This window comes from Neoarius graeffei, chromosome 8, assembly GCF_027579695.1.
Source record: "Neoarius graeffei isolate fNeoGra1 chromosome 8, fNeoGra1.pri, whole genome shotgun sequence".
In the NCBI taxonomy this organism is placed as follows: domain Eukaryota; kingdom Metazoa; phylum Chordata; class Actinopteri; order Siluriformes; family Ariidae; genus Neoarius; species Neoarius graeffei.
Window position 1 is genome coordinate 44,581,529 of NC_083576.1, and position 18,302 is coordinate 44,599,830.

The 18,302-nt window shown below is 41.4% G+C and overlaps 1 protein-coding gene across 5 annotated transcripts in view; it reads right to left on the reverse strand.

Annotated features, from left to right (window-relative positions):
• The window catches only part of rps6kal (ribosomal protein S6 kinase a, like), a 165,685-nt gene that overhangs the window by 26,613 nt on the left and 120,770 nt on the right, over positions 1-18,302 (reverse strand). For all 5 annotated transcript variants that reach the window (XM_060927660.1, XM_060927657.1, XM_060927658.1 and 2 more), the window contains 3 exons: positions 15,767-15,889; positions 13,184-13,273; positions 12,927-13,085 (listed from right to left, as the gene is read on the reverse strand). In XM_060927660.1, coding sequence (XP_060783643.1) covers positions 12,927-13,085; positions 13,184-13,273; positions 15,767-15,889 — 372 coding nt within the window. The remainder of the gene's footprint in view (positions 1-12,926; positions 13,086-13,183; positions 13,274-15,766; positions 15,890-18,302) is intronic.

The following is an 18,302-nucleotide window of genomic DNA, read 5'->3' on the forward strand; positions in this document are numbered from 1 at the left end:
ATGAGCGCACACATACCCAGAGCAGTGGGCAGCCATGCTGCAGCGCCTGAAGAGCAGTTGGGGGTTAGGTGCCTTGCTCAAGGACTTCGGACTGCATGTCTTTGAACTGTGGGGGAAACTGGAGCACCCGGAGGGAAACCCACGCAGACATGGGGAGAGCATGCAAACCATCGGCTGCTGGGCTCGAACTCAGAATCTTCTTGCTGTGAGGGGACAGTGCTAACCACTACATCACCGTGCCACTCAATTCGAAAAGAACATTTCTCAACACAAGATTTTAGGTCTTTCAAGATCTACAGTACAGAACATTGTGAAAAGATTCAGGGAACTCCGAGACATCTCAGCATGTAAAGGACAAGGTCAGAAACCACTGCTGAATGTGCGCAACCTTCGAGCCCTCAGATGGCACTGCCTGAGAAACTGTCATGCTAATGTGACAAATATTGCCACATGGGCTCAGGCATTCTTTGGAAAACTGTTGTCACTTAACAGCCCGCTAATGCATCCAGAAATGCAGAAAGGTGCAAAAGCCAACATCTGTGATGGTACAGGGGTGCATCAGTGCCCACAGCATGGGTGACTTGCATGTATGTGGAGCTACCATTGATGTATTGGGATTTTAGAGACATTCATCAAGGCAGCATCTCTTCCTGGGAAGTCCATGCTTATTTCAGCAGAACAATGATGGACTTCATTCTGCACAGGCTACAACAGCCTGGCTTTGTAGGCACAGAGTGCTTGACTGGCCTGCTGTCAGTCCAGATCTGGAGGTGGAGTGTGTACCTACAGTGCCTTGCAAAAGTACACAACATGCCTACCACTTTAAAGGTGAAAATTGTTGTTTTATTGTGACACAAACAATAAGTGTTGCCAGGCAAAACAAACCTCACCCTGCAGCACTTATTTTATACTTATATATTGATAATGACAATAATTCTCAATCATCAGCTGTCAGGTTATAGTCCTATGAAAATCCATGACTTTGCAAAGTCATTCAAGGTCAAAAGGTCATGGTGCCAAATGAAAGCCCATATGGCACTTCCTACAAAGTTGATAATGGTAAACATCAGTCTACCATCAACCGTTTTCAAATTACAGCCCTCTGAAAATCCGTGACCTTGAGTTTGATCTTTCAAGGTCACTCAAGCATCACGGTGCCAAATGAAAGGCTATATGGGAGTTCCTATATGCTCATAATAGTAAACATCTGTCTATCTGCAACCGTTTTTGAGTTATAATGGAAAATGTTATTTTGACCGAAAGGTTGACCTTTCTGGTGACCTGACCTTCACCTTGACCCGATTACCCCAAAATTTAATCAGGTAATCTACGGACCATTGCCCACCTACCCTGATAATTTGAAGTCAATCGGTGCAACCGCCTAGATGCTAGATTGTCAGACAGACGCAAACAAACCGCACTGATTACAATACCTCACCCCGCTCGCTCCGCCGCAGGCGAGGTAATTAAGATGAAAGAACAGAAATCTGGAGTGTGCACAGGTATTCACCCCCCTCAAAGTCAATACTTTGTGGAGCCACCTTTTGCTGAAATTACAGCTCTAAGTCTCTTGGGGTATGTCTCTATTAGCTTAGCACATCTAGCCACTGGGAGTTTTGCCCATTCCTCAAAGCAAAACTGCTCCAACTCCTTGAAGTTAGATGGGTTGCGTTGGTGTACAGCAATCTTCAAGTTATGCCACAGATTCTCAGTTGGATTGAGGTCTGAGCTTTGATTAGGCCATTCCAAGACATTTAAATGTTTCCCTTTAAACCACTCCAGTGGAGCTTTAGCAGTATGCTTAGGGTCATTGTCCTGCTGGAATGTGAACCTTCACCCCAGTCTCAAACCTCAGTCCAACTCAAGCAGGTTTTTCTCCAGAATCGCCCTGTATTTAGTGCCATCCATCTTTCCTTCAGTCCTGACCAGCTTTCCTGTCCCTGCAGATGAAAAACATCCCCACAGCATGATGCTGCCACCACCATGCTTCACTGTAGGAATGGTGTTCTCAGGGTGTTGGGTTTGCGCCACGCATGGCATTTCCCATGATGGCCAAAAAAAATCAATTTTAGTCTCACTTGACCAGAGAATCTTCTTCCATGTGTTTGGGGAGTCTGCCACATGCTGTTGGGCAAACTCCAAACATGTTTTCTTAAACAATGACTTTTTCTGGCCACTCTTCCATAAAGCCCCACGCTGTGGCGTATATGGCTTAAAGTGGTCCCATGGACAGACACTCCCATCTCCATTGTTGATCTCTGCAGCTCCTTCAGTGTTATCTTTGGTGTTTTTGTTGCATCTCTGATTAATGCCCTCCTTGCCTGGTCTGCGAGTTTTGGTGGGCGACCTTCTCTTATCAGGTTTGTAGTGGTGACATATTCTTTCCATTTTGCTATAATGGATTTAATGGTGCTCCCTGGGATATTCAAAGTTTGGGATATTTTTTTTATAACCCAACCCTGATCTATACTTCTCCACAATTTTGTCTCTGACATGTTTGGAGTGCTCCTGCATTCTCATGTTGCTTGCTTTGTAGTGTTGCAGAGTCAGGGTCCTTCCAGAACAAGCTGATTTATACAGACATCATGTGACACTTTGATTGCACACAGGTGGATCTTAATCAACTAATTATGTGACTTATGAAGTGAATTGGTTGGACCAGCTCTTATTTAGGGGTTTCATACGAAAGAGGGTGAATACCTATGCACACACTAGATTTTTCATCATATTGTTTGTGTCACAAAAAAAACAATTTCCACCTTTAAACTGGTGTTTAAATTGTGTAAAATCAAATGGTGCTAACCCCTCCAAATCCATTTTAATTCCTGCTTGTAATGTGACAAAACAGGACAAACACCAAGGGGGATGAATACTTTTGCAAGACACCGTATATTCAAAATTACTTAAAGGTGCAGATACTTCAAAACATCAGAAAAATCCCCGAGTCCGGTTTTCAGCAGCTCTGGTTGAAGCTCCAGCACAAGAAGTTGAAGTCGCCTGTGATATGTGTAGCGTACAAACCACCGGCTATCTCGGTCTCTCGCCTCAAGGATGATCTGATTTCTGTTTACATGCGTGTTATGCTGGGTAAGAATATTTTAGTAGCCCGTGATTTAAACTGAAATCTTCTCACCGAATCTACAGAGTCACATGCGCTGAGGGACGTGATCTCAATGCTGAGCCTAACTCAGCCAATATCCTCTCCCACAAGGATAACTGAGAAATCTGCAACACTAATTGAGGTCATAATTACACCGAATGCAAACCTTGTAAAATGTACTGATGCGCTGAGAATCACAATCAGTGATCACTTCCTTATTCACTGCACGCTGAACTTGAAGCTTCCCAAGGTCAAGCCTGTTACGATCAGAGCTCGTAGCTATTAGAACTTCTAAGCCGATGAATTCTGTGAGGACATTTCAAAAGCCACTAAGGATACCATTACTTTTTTTGAACACAGTGATGACCGTGTTTTAATGATCCCTTTTTTGGCATATTAGATCAGCAAGCACCTTTAAGAACATTCAGGGCTAAACAAACAAGAGTGCTCTCAGAGCACAATATCCCCCGCTGGCAACTATATCCATGCTATAAGTGCTTAATACACCCTCATGAAATTGTCAAAGTACAAGTTTGGTAATCAAGGGCCATCATTCTGGTAAAATACGACTGAACTGAATGAAATTGCAATGCGTGTATTACTGACATAACAAAGAATCCTGTCAAGTTTCGTGAAATTCTTCCAAAAAATTATGAGAAGAGTTGATTTCAGAAGGTGAATATCCTTCCTGGGAGGGACGGATGGACAGACGGAGGGTGGGAGGGACGGACATTGCCACGACATAATCCCTCTTCGGGCCTTTCGACCAGCGGGGGATAAAAATCTAAAATCACCACCCCAGAGATGAGACAATTGATGCAGCGCCATGATGTCCATAAACACGTACATCAGACCCGCAATCCTTGTGACTGGGAATCTTACAGGGTCCTGCGCCACAAGGTTAAGTCGGAGATCAGACTACTGGAAATGCTGCTGATCAAGAATGAAATCAATGAAAACGAAGATAACAAGACTTCCATTTGAAAGACAGACCGTTACTGTCTGAATCCTGGTGGACGCTCTATATTGCTGTATACACAAGACTGTACTGAGGTCACTAATGAACTCAATCAGTTTTTCATATCTGTTGGTGAAAACGCCGCCATGAAAGCATAGCAGCTGACGCGAGATTATAACCTTCCATCTATCACCAATCAGAACCCCCCAAAAAAAAAGTGGTCATCAGGGAACGCGATAAGAATTGTATATTGTAACTTGATAAGGTATTGTATTTGCTGAGGTTTCTCAAGAGTTAGTCAGGGATACGATCATGAACATGCCAGCTAACAAAGCACCAGGGGATGACAAAGTGGGCATGAAAGTAATTAAAGTCTGCCTCCTGTCCATCCTGCCTGTAATCACTGACCCCTTTAACATCTCCGTCTTGAGTGGTTGCTTCCCAGGAGACTGGAAGCTAGCTGAGGTGGTGGCCCATCTGAAGGAAGGGAACCATGAGGTTGCTGGTAACAATCGTCCTATATCTTTGTTACCTGTATTTTCCAAGGTCTTAGAGCATATTGCACATGACCAGTTTGTCAGCTATTTCACATCTAATAATCTACTCTCAAGTTCATCAAAGTGGAAATAAGAGAGGTCACTCAACGAAAACTTTGGGGGTTCTCTTCACTGGTCATTTGTATAAGGCCACTGATAAGAAAAAGATGACTGCTGTTCTCCTACTAAACCTTAGCAAGGCATTCGATGGTATCGACCATCAGAAATTACTTATGAAGTTATGATACCTCAATGTTTTGAAGATGGCCCTAGCATGCTTCCAAAGTAATTTGACAGGTAGGAGACACGTATGCATAAATGGTTCCCTCTCAAGTCCCTTGGATCTAAAGCAGGGTGTTCCGCAAGGGTCCATTCTCGAGCCCTTGCTCTTCAACCTGTATATTAATGATCTACCATCAGTTTACAAGACATGTAATGTGGAGTCGTATGTCAACGATATCAAGCTTTATGTCTCATTTGCCAATAAAAAGATCAACAGAGGGCTTAATGACCTCAAGATCTACTGCGGGTGGCTGCTTGGTGTTGAGAACAGTTTGCTGATTAATCCTGACCAGACCAAGTTTGGTCTGTTTTGCTAGTCACTACACAAGACAACCATGTCATTCGTTTCCAAACATTTAATGAACTGCCGCAACACACCACAAGGCGGACTACAGCTCCGCCCAAAACATTTTTGGTCAAAATAAAAGTCTGTGAGCCGCTAAATAAAATGCATTCATGTTTAACAAACTCATTGTCTTCTTTAAAAAAAAAAAAAAACACCAGTAAAATATTTAACTAAAATCTTCACAATTACCTGGCACCCTGAAAGATAACACCAATTTAATAAGCTCAAAAAAGATATCTTTAAAGTGCCCCATTTATTGAAGCTCCCGTTGTCCATCACTTAGTGCTTTCAGCAGCTGGTGAGTTGATGCACCCTTTTTGGTCAGACAGTCCGCAAGCTATTCTTTTGTGTTGCTCCATAACACACGCTCAATCCTCTGCATTTGAACAAGTTCTTTGATGCTGCTCATTTCCAGGCGGAGTCTTTCCTCAGAAACAGATTTGGTAGACTTCAGTGCATCAACAAGGGAATGATTGTCTGTTACACAGATGATGGGTGGTGAGTGTTCAGTGTCACCTGATGTCAGTTCAGAGAACAGCATTGCCAGAAAAATGGCATTATCGATCCCATCAGACATTGCCAATGTTTCTCCAGCAAGGGTACTTCGCACAACCCTTTTAACTCTCTTTGACTGCCATGCCAGAGGGGAAAATTTTCCATTTTCTCCCATCAAAACAATCAGATGTCCACCTTGACTGCCTCCATCTGAAAGATTTCCAAATGAGGCATCACTGAACATTACGAGTTTGAGAGCCTGGTCACTTCCCAAATGTTGAAAGGTAAGCATAACTCTCTTTGATTTAAGCTTGCATACTATTCTGTTTGCCTCGTGGATTGTTTGCACTGTAGCATTTTTAAGTTTGGAGGCCAGGTTGCTGGCATCAAACAGGACATCTGGCCTACTCTGTCGTACTACCCAGAGAATCTGGCCTATCTTTGACCGGAGTTGGTCTCTTTCATCTTCACAAAGAGAAGAGTCCTGTTGCACAGCTCGTGAAGGTGACGTGTATAGGTTGCAAGTGCTGAATGTAATTTTCCTGGTGGACTTGCATGGTTTTCTTAACAGTTACAAAATCCATTCCCACATAGCAGAAGTTATCATGCTCCTCACGACCAACTTGAAAGACTGACCTGAGGTGAGGTATCACTGTTTTGGAGAAACTTTGTGTGCCTCCCCACATGAAGTCATCTACATGGCAGGCAAGTATTCCCATCACATTACAGTCCTGATCAGTCCAGTAGAAAACAGCAGGATCGACCTTTGATATCTTGCCTCCCGCTTCCAGCACTATTTCCCTCACTCTGTTGTACCAGTACAGTGAGGCATCTGCCAAACCATACACACACCTTTTAAGTTTCCATAATATTCCTTTGCAGTCTGCCTCAAGAGGAGGCCTGATGTAAATGTCACGTGATCGTTCCATCCCCTGTAGGAAGGTAGCTTTTATGTCCATGGAATGGAGTGTCCATTGCCTTTGACAGATAACAGCTAAAAGTAGTCGAAGAGATTCTGTGGCACAAGTCGGCGAATCTGTCGGTAACTCCGATGCTCTAAACTCTTCAAAACCTCTTGCCACTAGCCTTGCTTTTTGGTACTACACCAGTAGGTGTCTCCTTAAGGGTGCATACCCATCGCGTACTAATGCTGTTCTGTCCTTTGTCTGGCACATTTTCAAACACATTGTTATCTCTCCAATTCTTTAACTCTTCTTGCTTTGCATGGTCAAATGACACATCTCTTGTTATTAACACATCTTCACTGTTTGTAGTATCAACAATGGGCTCTACCTGAAGGTTCTCCAATTTTTATATATCAACTGAATCAATCTTGCCCTTAACATTGGTTGGTTCAATGAATTGTAGGTTGTACCAGCTTTTGTATTTGCCTGTGGCCTTACCTGCCCGCCCAAGAACTTCTGCTCTGTGTATAGTCCCACTGTGACGATCTCTGTAGTTCAAAACTTGTCCACTTTTCAGATTAACTTCAGTTCTGTGCTCCACATCAGTTTGTCTCTGTACCAGCATTGTTGTGATGCTGTTCTGCCTGCCCTCCTGTCGATACTCTTTCCTCAGTGTCATTATCAACATCATTGTGATTTTCAGGATCCTCGTCATCAGAGTCATTCACACTGTCAGCATCAGTTGTTGAGTTCTGTCTCTGTTCAAAGTTTGTGATTCTCTCTGCGTTTTCATTTATGGCATGTTCATCACCTTCATCTTTCATAAGTCTGAGGTAGTGCACCCTAACACAGGTGCTTCCATGTCTGACATACATCACTGCTCCATCTTGACTGATCACAACTCCTGGTCCCTTCCATTCTGGACAATCCACTCTCTTGTAGTACACCTTGTCACCTGTTTCATATCTCTCATCTGTATTACACACCTGCTTGCGTAGTGCTCTTCTTATTCTCTCAGAACACTCTGCCTCTGTAAATGCCTTTCTAGCTGCGTGCAATGCAGAGATGTGTTTCGCTACCCCCCTCACTTTTCGTGGTGCCCTCCAGGGCAGGTGGCTTGTCAGTCAGCACAGACGGCAGGTTAGGATTCTGTCCAAATACTAGCTGATGAGGACTATAACCGTGAACATTTTGCATGGTATTTCTTTGCCATAAGTGCCCAATCCAATGCAGTGTCCCAGTCACAGTTGTTACTTGTCTTGACTTTCATAATGATCTCAGTGAGAGTTTGATTGTGTCGCTCTATTAACCCATTACTCCAGGGGCTGTATCCCGCAGTTGTTTTTACTTCAAATGTTGAAGTTTTCTGCCATATCTCTGACCTCTTCATTGTTGAACTCTCCTCCATTGTCGCTGAACAGCTTCTGAGGTGGGCCATGGATGCTTATCCAGTCGCGTATGAAGTGTTTAACGATTTCAGATCCTCTCTTTGTAGTCAAGACGCTTCCTGCACTAAATCTTGTAAACTGGTCAATAAATGTGCAGATACCACAGACCTGGCTCTAGTTCATGGAGGTCGACTGCCACAGTTTCACTGTGCTGAGATGCTAGTGGAAGGCCAACAGCAGGCCTCGGTTTAATCTTGCTGTGTCTCTGACAGGTTTCACACTCATTCACAATTCTCTGAAGAATAGTAGCACACTCAGCATCTCTGTTTCCAGAGCTTAACAGGAGCCTCAGCAATCTGTCGACAGAAGCGTGACCAAACTGTCTGTGAAGCTTCAAAAGAATCTTTTTCTTCTCTGTTGTGTTCATGTTTTCTGAGATTGTCAGTATTTCTTCACCTCTGTTCTCATGTGGAATGACATCCTCATGCTCAATTGACAGGAGTACACCGTCATCAGCTTGAATAGCTCTGCCCTCTTTATCCATAATGTTCACACAGTAATGGCCAGAGCTTGTAAAGTCCAGCTTTATAGGTTGCTGGAACATCACTGCGCTGTCATTTTTCATATCGAGTACAGTTCCTGCTTTCTTCATGGATGCTTTACTCAAAAGAAGTGGAATCTTAGCTGGAACAACTTCGATCTCAATGTTGCACTTTGTCTTGCCAATTTTTGCAGGAATCTTTAGTTTTCTGGTGGAATGGACAACTTTCCCATCCCCAAACTTAAACGGCCTATTACTTTGTTGTTCAGACATAATTGTCTAGCCATTCCTCACCACACACAGTACGTGTACATGCTGTGTCTATTACTGCAGAGCCAAAACATTCAGTCAACAGGATTTCAGCATTAGTGGGTGATTCTTTTGTAAAAAGAGTGATGTTCCACTCCTCAGCGTCTTCAGTCTCACAGCTGTCGGTGACTTTAACCTGTTCACTCTTGTGTGGGCAGTCTTTAGCCCAATGAAATGTACTTTGACAAACAGCACATTTGGATCTGCGTCCATATCTATCCAATGGGTTAGTACCAGGCAGCGGTGCTTTCTGTTGCTCATTTCGTTTCGGCCACGGTCTGCCTTTATGTTGTCGTTTCTGTTCCGTTGTTACATATGCAGCTTCATGATTTATTCCAATCGTTTGACCAGACATTTTCCCGCCGAAAATCCGTTTCAGTGCCGATTCCATTGCAACGAAACTCAAATCTGTACAGGCCGTCAAAGCTAATTGTTTGTCTTTCACGTCCAAGCATGCAGTATCCAGTAGTTTAAACGCTAATACGGCATCGGGCAGTTCCATTTTATACTTGCGCATTCGCGTGTATCGCTGTTCAAATTCAATTATGAAGTCCGCCATGGACACACTACTGTCTCTCGCTATCTTGTCAAAGTTTGAATATGCCTCGTATGTCCTGTCCTTTTCCTCTACTAGAAACAAACCGTCAAGTTTTTCCATTAGCGTAGTCATGCCAGTGTCTTTGTTAAGGTCGTCCACGGGTATCTCCATTGCGGTTTCCCGGGCTCTCCCCGTTAGTCCCAGAGCCACTGCAAGCGCTTGCTTCTTCTTTCCGAGCTCTGTCACTCTAATCCACATTTCTGCTTCGTTCTTCCAACTTTCATATGGCTTCCCTTCATCGAAGGTCGGTGGATTTTTATAATTTGTAGCCATCCTCTGCTAACAATGCTAGTCACTACACAAGACAACCATGTCATTCGTTTCCAAACATTTAATGAACTGCCGCAACACACCACAAGGCGGACTATAGCTCCGCCCAAAACATTTTTGGTCAAAATAAAAGTCTGTGAGCCGCTAAATAAAATGCATTCATGTTTAACATGTTTGGCTCAAGTAAAATGCTCGGTCAGATGCCTATTCTGTCTATCACATTCCTGGGGAAGGAGCTACCCATCGTTCACTCAGTTACAGACCTTGGCGTTATAATTGATAAGAACTTGTCGTTTGATGAACACATCAGGACTCAAGCTGCAGATCTAATAATGTGATAAGTAGTATTTGTCACCTTTTTGATCAACAGACACACTTTACAATCATTAACCCTAATTTTTACTAAGCTGTTCTACTGTCTGGTCAGGTACTGGCAATTCAAATATTCATAAAAATACAGTCAGTCCAGAATTTTGCTGCCCAAATTCTATTTGGGCATCATAAATATGATCACATAATACCTACTTTTAAGGAACTGAAGCTTTTGCCAGTGTCTGATTTGTTGACCATAACCATACTTGTATATAAATGCATGAATAATCTTGCCCCTAATTATCTTACTAGCTTCTTCAGGAAACACTCCAGTATACATCAACATAATACTAGGAATAGTAACAATCTGAATATCCCTACGTGTCGTACTGCCAAGGCCTAGAACACTTTTCTTTATAGAGGGGTCTCTGTCTGGAATTCACTCCCTGAGGCAGTTTCCAAGTCTCTATCAGTAACCATTTTTAAACTTAACTTAAAGTTGCATTATTTTGAGAGGTGGTTGTACACCTAGTTCTGTTAAAAGGTAGACTGACTTTCAGATTTTTTTCAGGTTAAGGTCATAAAAAGAATTTTCCCTGACACCCAATTATTTTTGTTTAGTGGACCAAAAGCTACTGAATTCAAGTCACAGACTTCCAATTTTATGAGGTTTTTTTTTTTTAATAGAACAATTAATGAATTTAGGGCCACGTGGTCCTAAATTCTCCACTATTATTTCTTGCTTCACCCGACCCAATTCAAGATACTACGTCATGCATCATGTGGTGGGCTTTCCCTATTCGCGCAAGGCATTGTGGAATACAAATTTGAAACAGGCGGCACGGTGGTGTAGTGGTTAGCGCTGTCGCCTCACAGCAAGAAGGTCCGGGTTTGAGCCCCGTGGCCGGCGAGGGCCTTTCTGTGCGGAGTTTGCATGTTCTCCCCGTGGGTTTCCTCCGGGTGCTCCGGTTTCCCCCACAGTCCAAAGACATGCAGGTTAGGTTAACTGGTGACTCTAAATTGACCGTAGGTGTGAATGTGAGTGTGAATGGTTGTCTGTGTCTATGTGTCAGCCCTGTGATGACCCGGCGACTTGTCCAGGGTGTACCCCGCCTCTCGCCCGTAGTCAGCTGGGATAGGCTCCAGCTTGCCTGCGACCCTGTAGAACAGGATAAAGCGGCTAGAGATAATGAGATGAGAAATTTGAAACAGAAAGGAAAATGGAGGACACGAATGAAACATGGAAGACTGACTACAGTAACAGAAAGCGAGAAGACATTATGTTACGAAGGAAAGGAAATGCAGGACCAAACTAATAAATATTGGTGGTCAGCGAGCACCTCAGTGTGATCACCTGTTCGTTTAACGAAAGAATGATATAACTGTCAGTTCATGGTCAAGGTAAACTGTAGATGGCAGTAATGCAACACTGGATGCCAGCTGCCATAAAATCCAAGAGACGAAGACGACGAAAAGTAAACCTGCACATGTGCATACCAGACTTCCCCGTCTGCTTGCCTGTGTGAAGTGAGCAATTTCATGCACATTATTTGCTAGGGAATCCCCTCAAATTAAATAACTTCCCAGCCACAGAATGGCCCGGGTTTAAAAAAAATAATAAAAAATACATATTACAGAAATAAACATGCATCACAATGACCAAATTTCAGAGGGAACTAAATTTCACTGGTTTTATGAAATGGAAAGGCCGTCTGCATTTAAGTTTGATGAAAACATTTTGTAAAAGTAGTACTCTTATTAGGTTTTGATAACTCATTTCTATACATTTCCTTAGGATATTTTTATTTATTTTACACTTGTAATCATTTGTTTTTACAGCACTTGTAAATTAGATATGAAGACCCCATTTTGGAAGCCTAATAAAGATTATTGTATTGTATTATTGTACTGGGGTGGCACGGTGATGTAGTGGTTAGCGCTGTCGCCTCACAGCAAGAAGGTCCTGGGTTCGAGCCCCGTGGCCGGCGAGGGCCTTTCTGTGTGGAGTTTGCATGTTCTCTCCGTGTCCGCGTGGGTTTCCTCCGGGTGCTCCGGTTTCCCCCACAGTCCAAAGACATGCAGGTTAGGTTAACTGGCGACTCTAAATTGACCGTAGGTGTGAATGTGAGTGCGAATGGTTGTCTGTGTCTACGTGTCAGCCCTGTGATGACCTGGCGACTTGTCCAGGGTGTACCCCGCCTTTCGCCCGTAGTCAGCTGGGATAGGCTCCAGCTTGCCTGCGACCCTGTAGAACAGGATAAAGCGGCTAGAGATAATGAGATGAGATGAGATGTGATTATTGTACTGTCTTCTATTGGGAATGTACGGCACATCCTAAAGAGGAGAATCAGACAACAGTGACCATGGACTGTTGAGCAGCTGAATACTTGTATCAAGCAAGAATGGATAAAAATTCCAATTGCAAAACTGCAACAATTAGTATCCTCAGATCCAATATGATTAAAAAGTTTTCTTAAAAGGAAAGGTGATGTAATACCAAGTTATAATGCCTCTGTCCTAATTTTTTTTTTTTGTGTGTGTTGCACCCATCAAATTCCAACTTCATTTATATTTACAAAATACAATTACGCTGGTCAGTAAAACTACTGAAAATCTTTTCTTTGTACATTTGTTAGTTAAATAATGGTTCATGCGAATTAACAAATCACAGATTTTTGTTTTTAATTGCATTTTGGAAAATATCCCAACTTTCCTGGAAATGGAGTCAGTACTTGTATCCAGAATATGGAATATTAAATATTAAACTGTGTGTGAAGATCTGAAACAACCAAGTGTGAGAAATTTGTAAAAATAGCAGAAATCCAAAAACGTGACTTTCAAGATATTTTCACTGATCAAACATTGTTGGTACTGTGTCTGCCTTACCCCTTGGCAGTGCAAATAGTCCACTGTTTTGGTGATGGTGTAGAGCACAGCACTCGCTTCTCGCTCGGAGAAGAACTTCTGCCTAAGAATCTTATCCAACAGCTCTCCTCCCTTCATTAGCTCCGTTACCAGATACACAAATCGTCCCTCATCATACACCTGATGCACAGACCCACAAGCACACATGCATAAACAGTCATATTCACAGACGACAGTACTACACTGCTGAGGTCTGGAGACAAAATGTCAAAACTTACATCCTTCAACGTGATGATATTTGGGTGCTGGCCGTACCGCATAAGAATTTCAATCTCCTCTGAAGGGTCTCGTTTACTTTTGTCAATAATCTACAACAAAGCAAGAGTAAGGAGAAAGAAAGGTATGAACATCAAAATTCAAATATGACCTGCATTTAATTTTTAAATATTGGTTTACACTTGTTTGGGGATTTTGTAAAAAATCAATTTTAATGTCATTATAAAGCCTTTGTTATATTATACAAACCACTGAAAATCAAAGAAACACTAAATCTTGGAGTCCTCAAAGCACTCACCACTAATTTATCAGTGTCAAATTTTAAATTCTAATCAATTAAGTGTTGAAATGAAATCACAGTGGCTTAAGATCCTTACGTTTAAAGAAAGGTCACTCAGAGTTCTTTGTAGCCAGGTAGGCCTTTAACTATCCAATTCTACAGACCACCTCAATAAGTTATTATTCCATGAACATAATTTAAATGTCTACACCAGAATTTTGTCTATAGGTAGTGCCCTGAGGCTTTTAAATTCCTGAAATAGCCACCAACAGAACAGATAAGGTCCATTATTTGTAGTTAATAAGGTTTGGATTAAACTCATTCAATTCAAAGAATCAGTCAAACAGCCTAATAACTACTAGAAGTTTGATAAATGATTTCCACAACTGTAACTAAACAAGAAAAAAATAAAAATAAAAATCACAAACCCCTGGGTAATGCTTAACAGATACCACTTTCAGAACCAAAATAAAAAACAAAACAAAACATAAATTGGATTTTAGCATGTCTAATCAAACTTTTGAACGCTAGTCTAAAAGAATCGGTTATTTGTCTGCTACTGCTATGGGGTGGCCATTTTGAGATTCCTGCTGTAGAAGGATGCAGAACCGAAAGTATCGGGTGGAGCTGGACCTGATTCAATTATGGTAAGAGTGAGCTGGATAAAGTCTGACTTCACGCCATGAACTTTTTGTTCTGGAATAAGGGGTACTCGACTATGTTGGCAATGTGCCCAAACAGTTATTTCCCTATCATACAAGACCAAACACTTCTCTATTTGAATGAGCCACATATTAATAACCAAAATAAAAATGCAACAAAACGCCTTAAAGGTAGACTGCCTTTCAGATTTTTCAAGTGTAGGTCATAAAAAGAATTTTCCTTGACACCCAATTATTTTTCTTTAGTGGACCGATAGCTTCCGATTTCGAATCACAGACTTCCAGTTTTATTAGTTTTTTTTAAAAAATAGAACAATTAAGGAGTTTAGAGGGGTGTCGTGGTTCAGGTGGATAAGGCGCCATACCATAAATCCGGGGACCCGGGTTCGATTCTGACCTGAGGTCATTTCCCGATCCCTCCCCGTCTCTCTCCCGCTCATTTCCTGTCTCTACACTGTCCTATCCAATAAAGGTGAAAAAAGCCCCCCCAAAAAAATCTTTAAAAATTAAGGAGTTTAGGTCCACGTGGCCCCAAATTCTCTGCTATTTTTTCTTGCTTCACCATGACCCAATTCAAGATACTACAGCATGCATCACATGGTGGGCTTTCCCCGTTCGTGCAAGGCATTGTAGGATACAAATCTGAAACAGGAGAGAAAAATGGAGGACACGAGTGTGCGAATGAAACGTGAAAGACCGACTACAGTAATGGAAAGCAAGAAAAGATATTTTGCGAAGGAGAGGAAATGCAAGACTAAACTAATAAATAGCATCAGTCAGCAAGCACCCTGGTGTGATCAGCTGTTCGTTTCATGACAAAATGATGTAACTGTCAGTGCACGGCCAAAGTAAACCTGTAGATGGCAGTAATGCAACACTGGATGCCAGCTCCAAAAGAAGAAGGTGGTAAACCTGCCCATGCGCACAAGGAGTTCCTTGGTCTGCTTGACTGCGCGAAGCGAGCAATTTCATGCGCATTATTTGCTCGGGAATCTCCTCAAATTAAATAACTTCCCAGCCACAGAATGGCCTAGTTTTTTTTTTTTGCAACATTACAGAAATAAACAAAATCACAATGACCAAATTTCAAAGGGAACTAAATTTTTACTGATTTTATGAAATCGAAAGGCTGTCTCGCTTTAAAAAAAAATTTAAATTGCGGTGCCTACTTCAGACTGCATTTACTGAAATGATTGTGAGGCAAGAATGTTGGCAAAGTCTATGCTACTCTCTACATGTGTTTTTTTTTAACATATAAAACACTGTAGTTCACTACAATTTCCTATAGGAAGCCATTTACAATTCTGCCAGCATCTAAGTTTGCTAGGTCAGTTGCCTTGAAGTTTAGCAATTCTGGTTTGTACAGTTTATTTACATCATGGTTCACAAAATCATCATCTAGGCAAGATTCTAAGCCAACACTGCAAATTTTATTAAATATGTAGCTTATGTCTGCTCTGTTTTCACCAAGCGTAACTGCCAAGTATTGCATTAATTTTTCAACCAGTGAATTCTCTGCTTATGATACTGTCTCTGAAAGTGGTCACACAGCATCTGCTGAGATGTTACTGCCTCCTGTTAGTGATGACAAACAAATCCTAAGCCAATTACAAGATCTTGTTTTGTAGTCAAGCATGTCTAACCTTCACTGCAAACTCCATAGCTGTGACTCTGTGGATACAGCGCTTGCATATGGAGTATGAGCCCACGCCGATGTCCTCTTTCGTTTCGTACACGTCCGAGAACTGTGCTGTGCCGCTATGCATCTGAACCCAAAACACAGAGAGCCACTTCAGTACGTTATTACTGCACCTTACAGTACGATCAAATGAGAACACAAGTGCATATGCACTAACACTTCCATGCTGTGCAAATGCTTGACATACTAACTTGCAGATCATCTGCCTCTTTCATTTACTAACCATTCTTCAAAGACTTCATTGCATTCAGAATAAATGATTGGGCATGATGTTAGCTGTGATGAAGAACCAGGCTCAGGTTTGCATTGTGTCACAAATATCAAATTCTGTTCAAGAACCGTTCAAGGACCTGCTGGCTCAGGTAGAAACTGCAATTAACTGACTGAATAGCTGACCTTGAAAGACAGAGCAATAATATGAATATTAAATGCAGGAGATTTTGATCTAATGTTTTTACTCAAATCGGGCAATCTTTATGTGGATGCTGTTATGGACATTTAGTCCAGGCCATACATAACTGGTCCATGACTATTTTTTATTTATTTTCTTTTAGCTCTGTACACGGACATAATAGATGCAAATCACTGGCTTTTTTATAGTATAAAATGCAAGATTAAAGTCTGGTAAATTAAAGAGGAAGCCCACTTTATGGGGTCAAAGAGGCTTTTGGCAAACCGTATGGCATTGCATTATTCAAATGAAAACTAACAAAAGTTTTTAGTTACTCAAAACTCAATGCCATTCAAATATTCCTTTCACTTTTAAGCCTTTGAATAAATGTTAATCCATAATGAGCTGTTGTCATTTACTTATCAACTTCTATATTTATGATGGCATCAGTCTCGTCTGGACGTGCTACACCATTAAAGTGAATCAAGATTCAAATCAACTAACATCAATGCTGTGAAACTTGCACTAAAACAGGAGTAGGTGCAAAAACACAGTTAAAAATAAACCAATCTATATTTGGCACATAAACTGTGCTTCGTGAAAAGTGACTCAAGTTATTTTGTGTGTGTTTTAATTTGAATGTTGATTCAAATAAAATTTTGTAAATATAAAATTAGACTGGTACCAAAATTAAAAAAAGTGCTTATTTAAGGAGTTAAAGGCATTTTTGAGACAAAGTCGGCAAACAGTCTTATTTTGTCAATTAGGGTGTGCCGAATTCAAATCTGCAATATGCCAAGCTCTATCTGACCTCTGTTGACCTCTAGAGGTCATTGAACTTTGGGCCTGTAAACGTCTCAGCTGAACCCAGTTTCTCAGCTTTCTAAGGAATGAAATGTACTAAAATGATTAATGAAGTTAGCAAATGGCCTTGTTTGTTAAATGTTTGGGTGCTGAATTCATTTTTCATTTGTAAAACGACATATGACCTCTGATAATTAAACTTGGCCTATAGGTCTATGCATTTAACGGCATTTTTAAACGGACTTTACTCCCCCAAAAAGAATATGAACAGACAAAAAACAAATAGAAAGGAACAAATACAACATTAAATGCCAGTCCATGTACATGTGACTTACTTTTCACAATGAGAATGCCTAGGCGATCACCTTACATAACATTGCATTACATTTAGCGGTTATTGTTTATACAAAGCTACTGAAAAAAGGACAGATTCAGCAGCATACAAAATGTGGGGGTATACAGGGTATACAGGTTAATCAGGGTTAGTATATATGAGAGTTTTTTTCTTTGTTGTTTGTTTTTTGTAAAGGCTTTACCCCGTTTAAAACAAAACAAAAAACAAACAAAGAAAAAAACTCTCATATATACTAACCCTGATTAACCTGTATACCCTGTGTGCCCCCACATTTTGTATGCTGCTGAATCTGTCCTTTTTTCAGTAGCTTTGTATAAACAATAACCGCTAAATGTAATGCAATGTTATGTAAGGTGATCGCCTAGGCATTCTCATTGTGAAAAGTAAGTCACATGTACATGGACTGGCATTTAATGTTGTATTTGTTCCTTTCTATTTGTTTTTTGTCTGTTCATATTCTTTTTGGGGGAGTAAAGTCCGTTTAAAAATGCCGTTAAATGCATAGGCCTATAGGCCAAGTTTAATTATCAGAAGTCATATGTCGTTTTACAAATGAAAAATGAATTCAGCACCCAAACATTTAACAAACAAGGCCATTTCATTAATCATTTTAGTACATTTCATTCCTTAGAAAGCTGAGAAACTGGGTTCAGCTGAGACGTTTACAGGCCCAAAGTTCAATGACCTCTAGAGGTCAACAGAGGTCAGATAGAGCTCGGCATATTGCAGATTTGGGACCGACTAGTGGCCTAGTGGTAGCGTGTCCGCCTCTCAATCGGGAGATCGTGAGTTCTAATCACGTTCAGGTCATACCAAAGACCATCATAAAAATGGTACCTACTGCCATCTGGCAAGGCACGCTGCAATACAGATGTGCATGGGGTGTTAAACTCTCGTGGTTACCAGAGGACTAGCCCCCCACTGTAACCC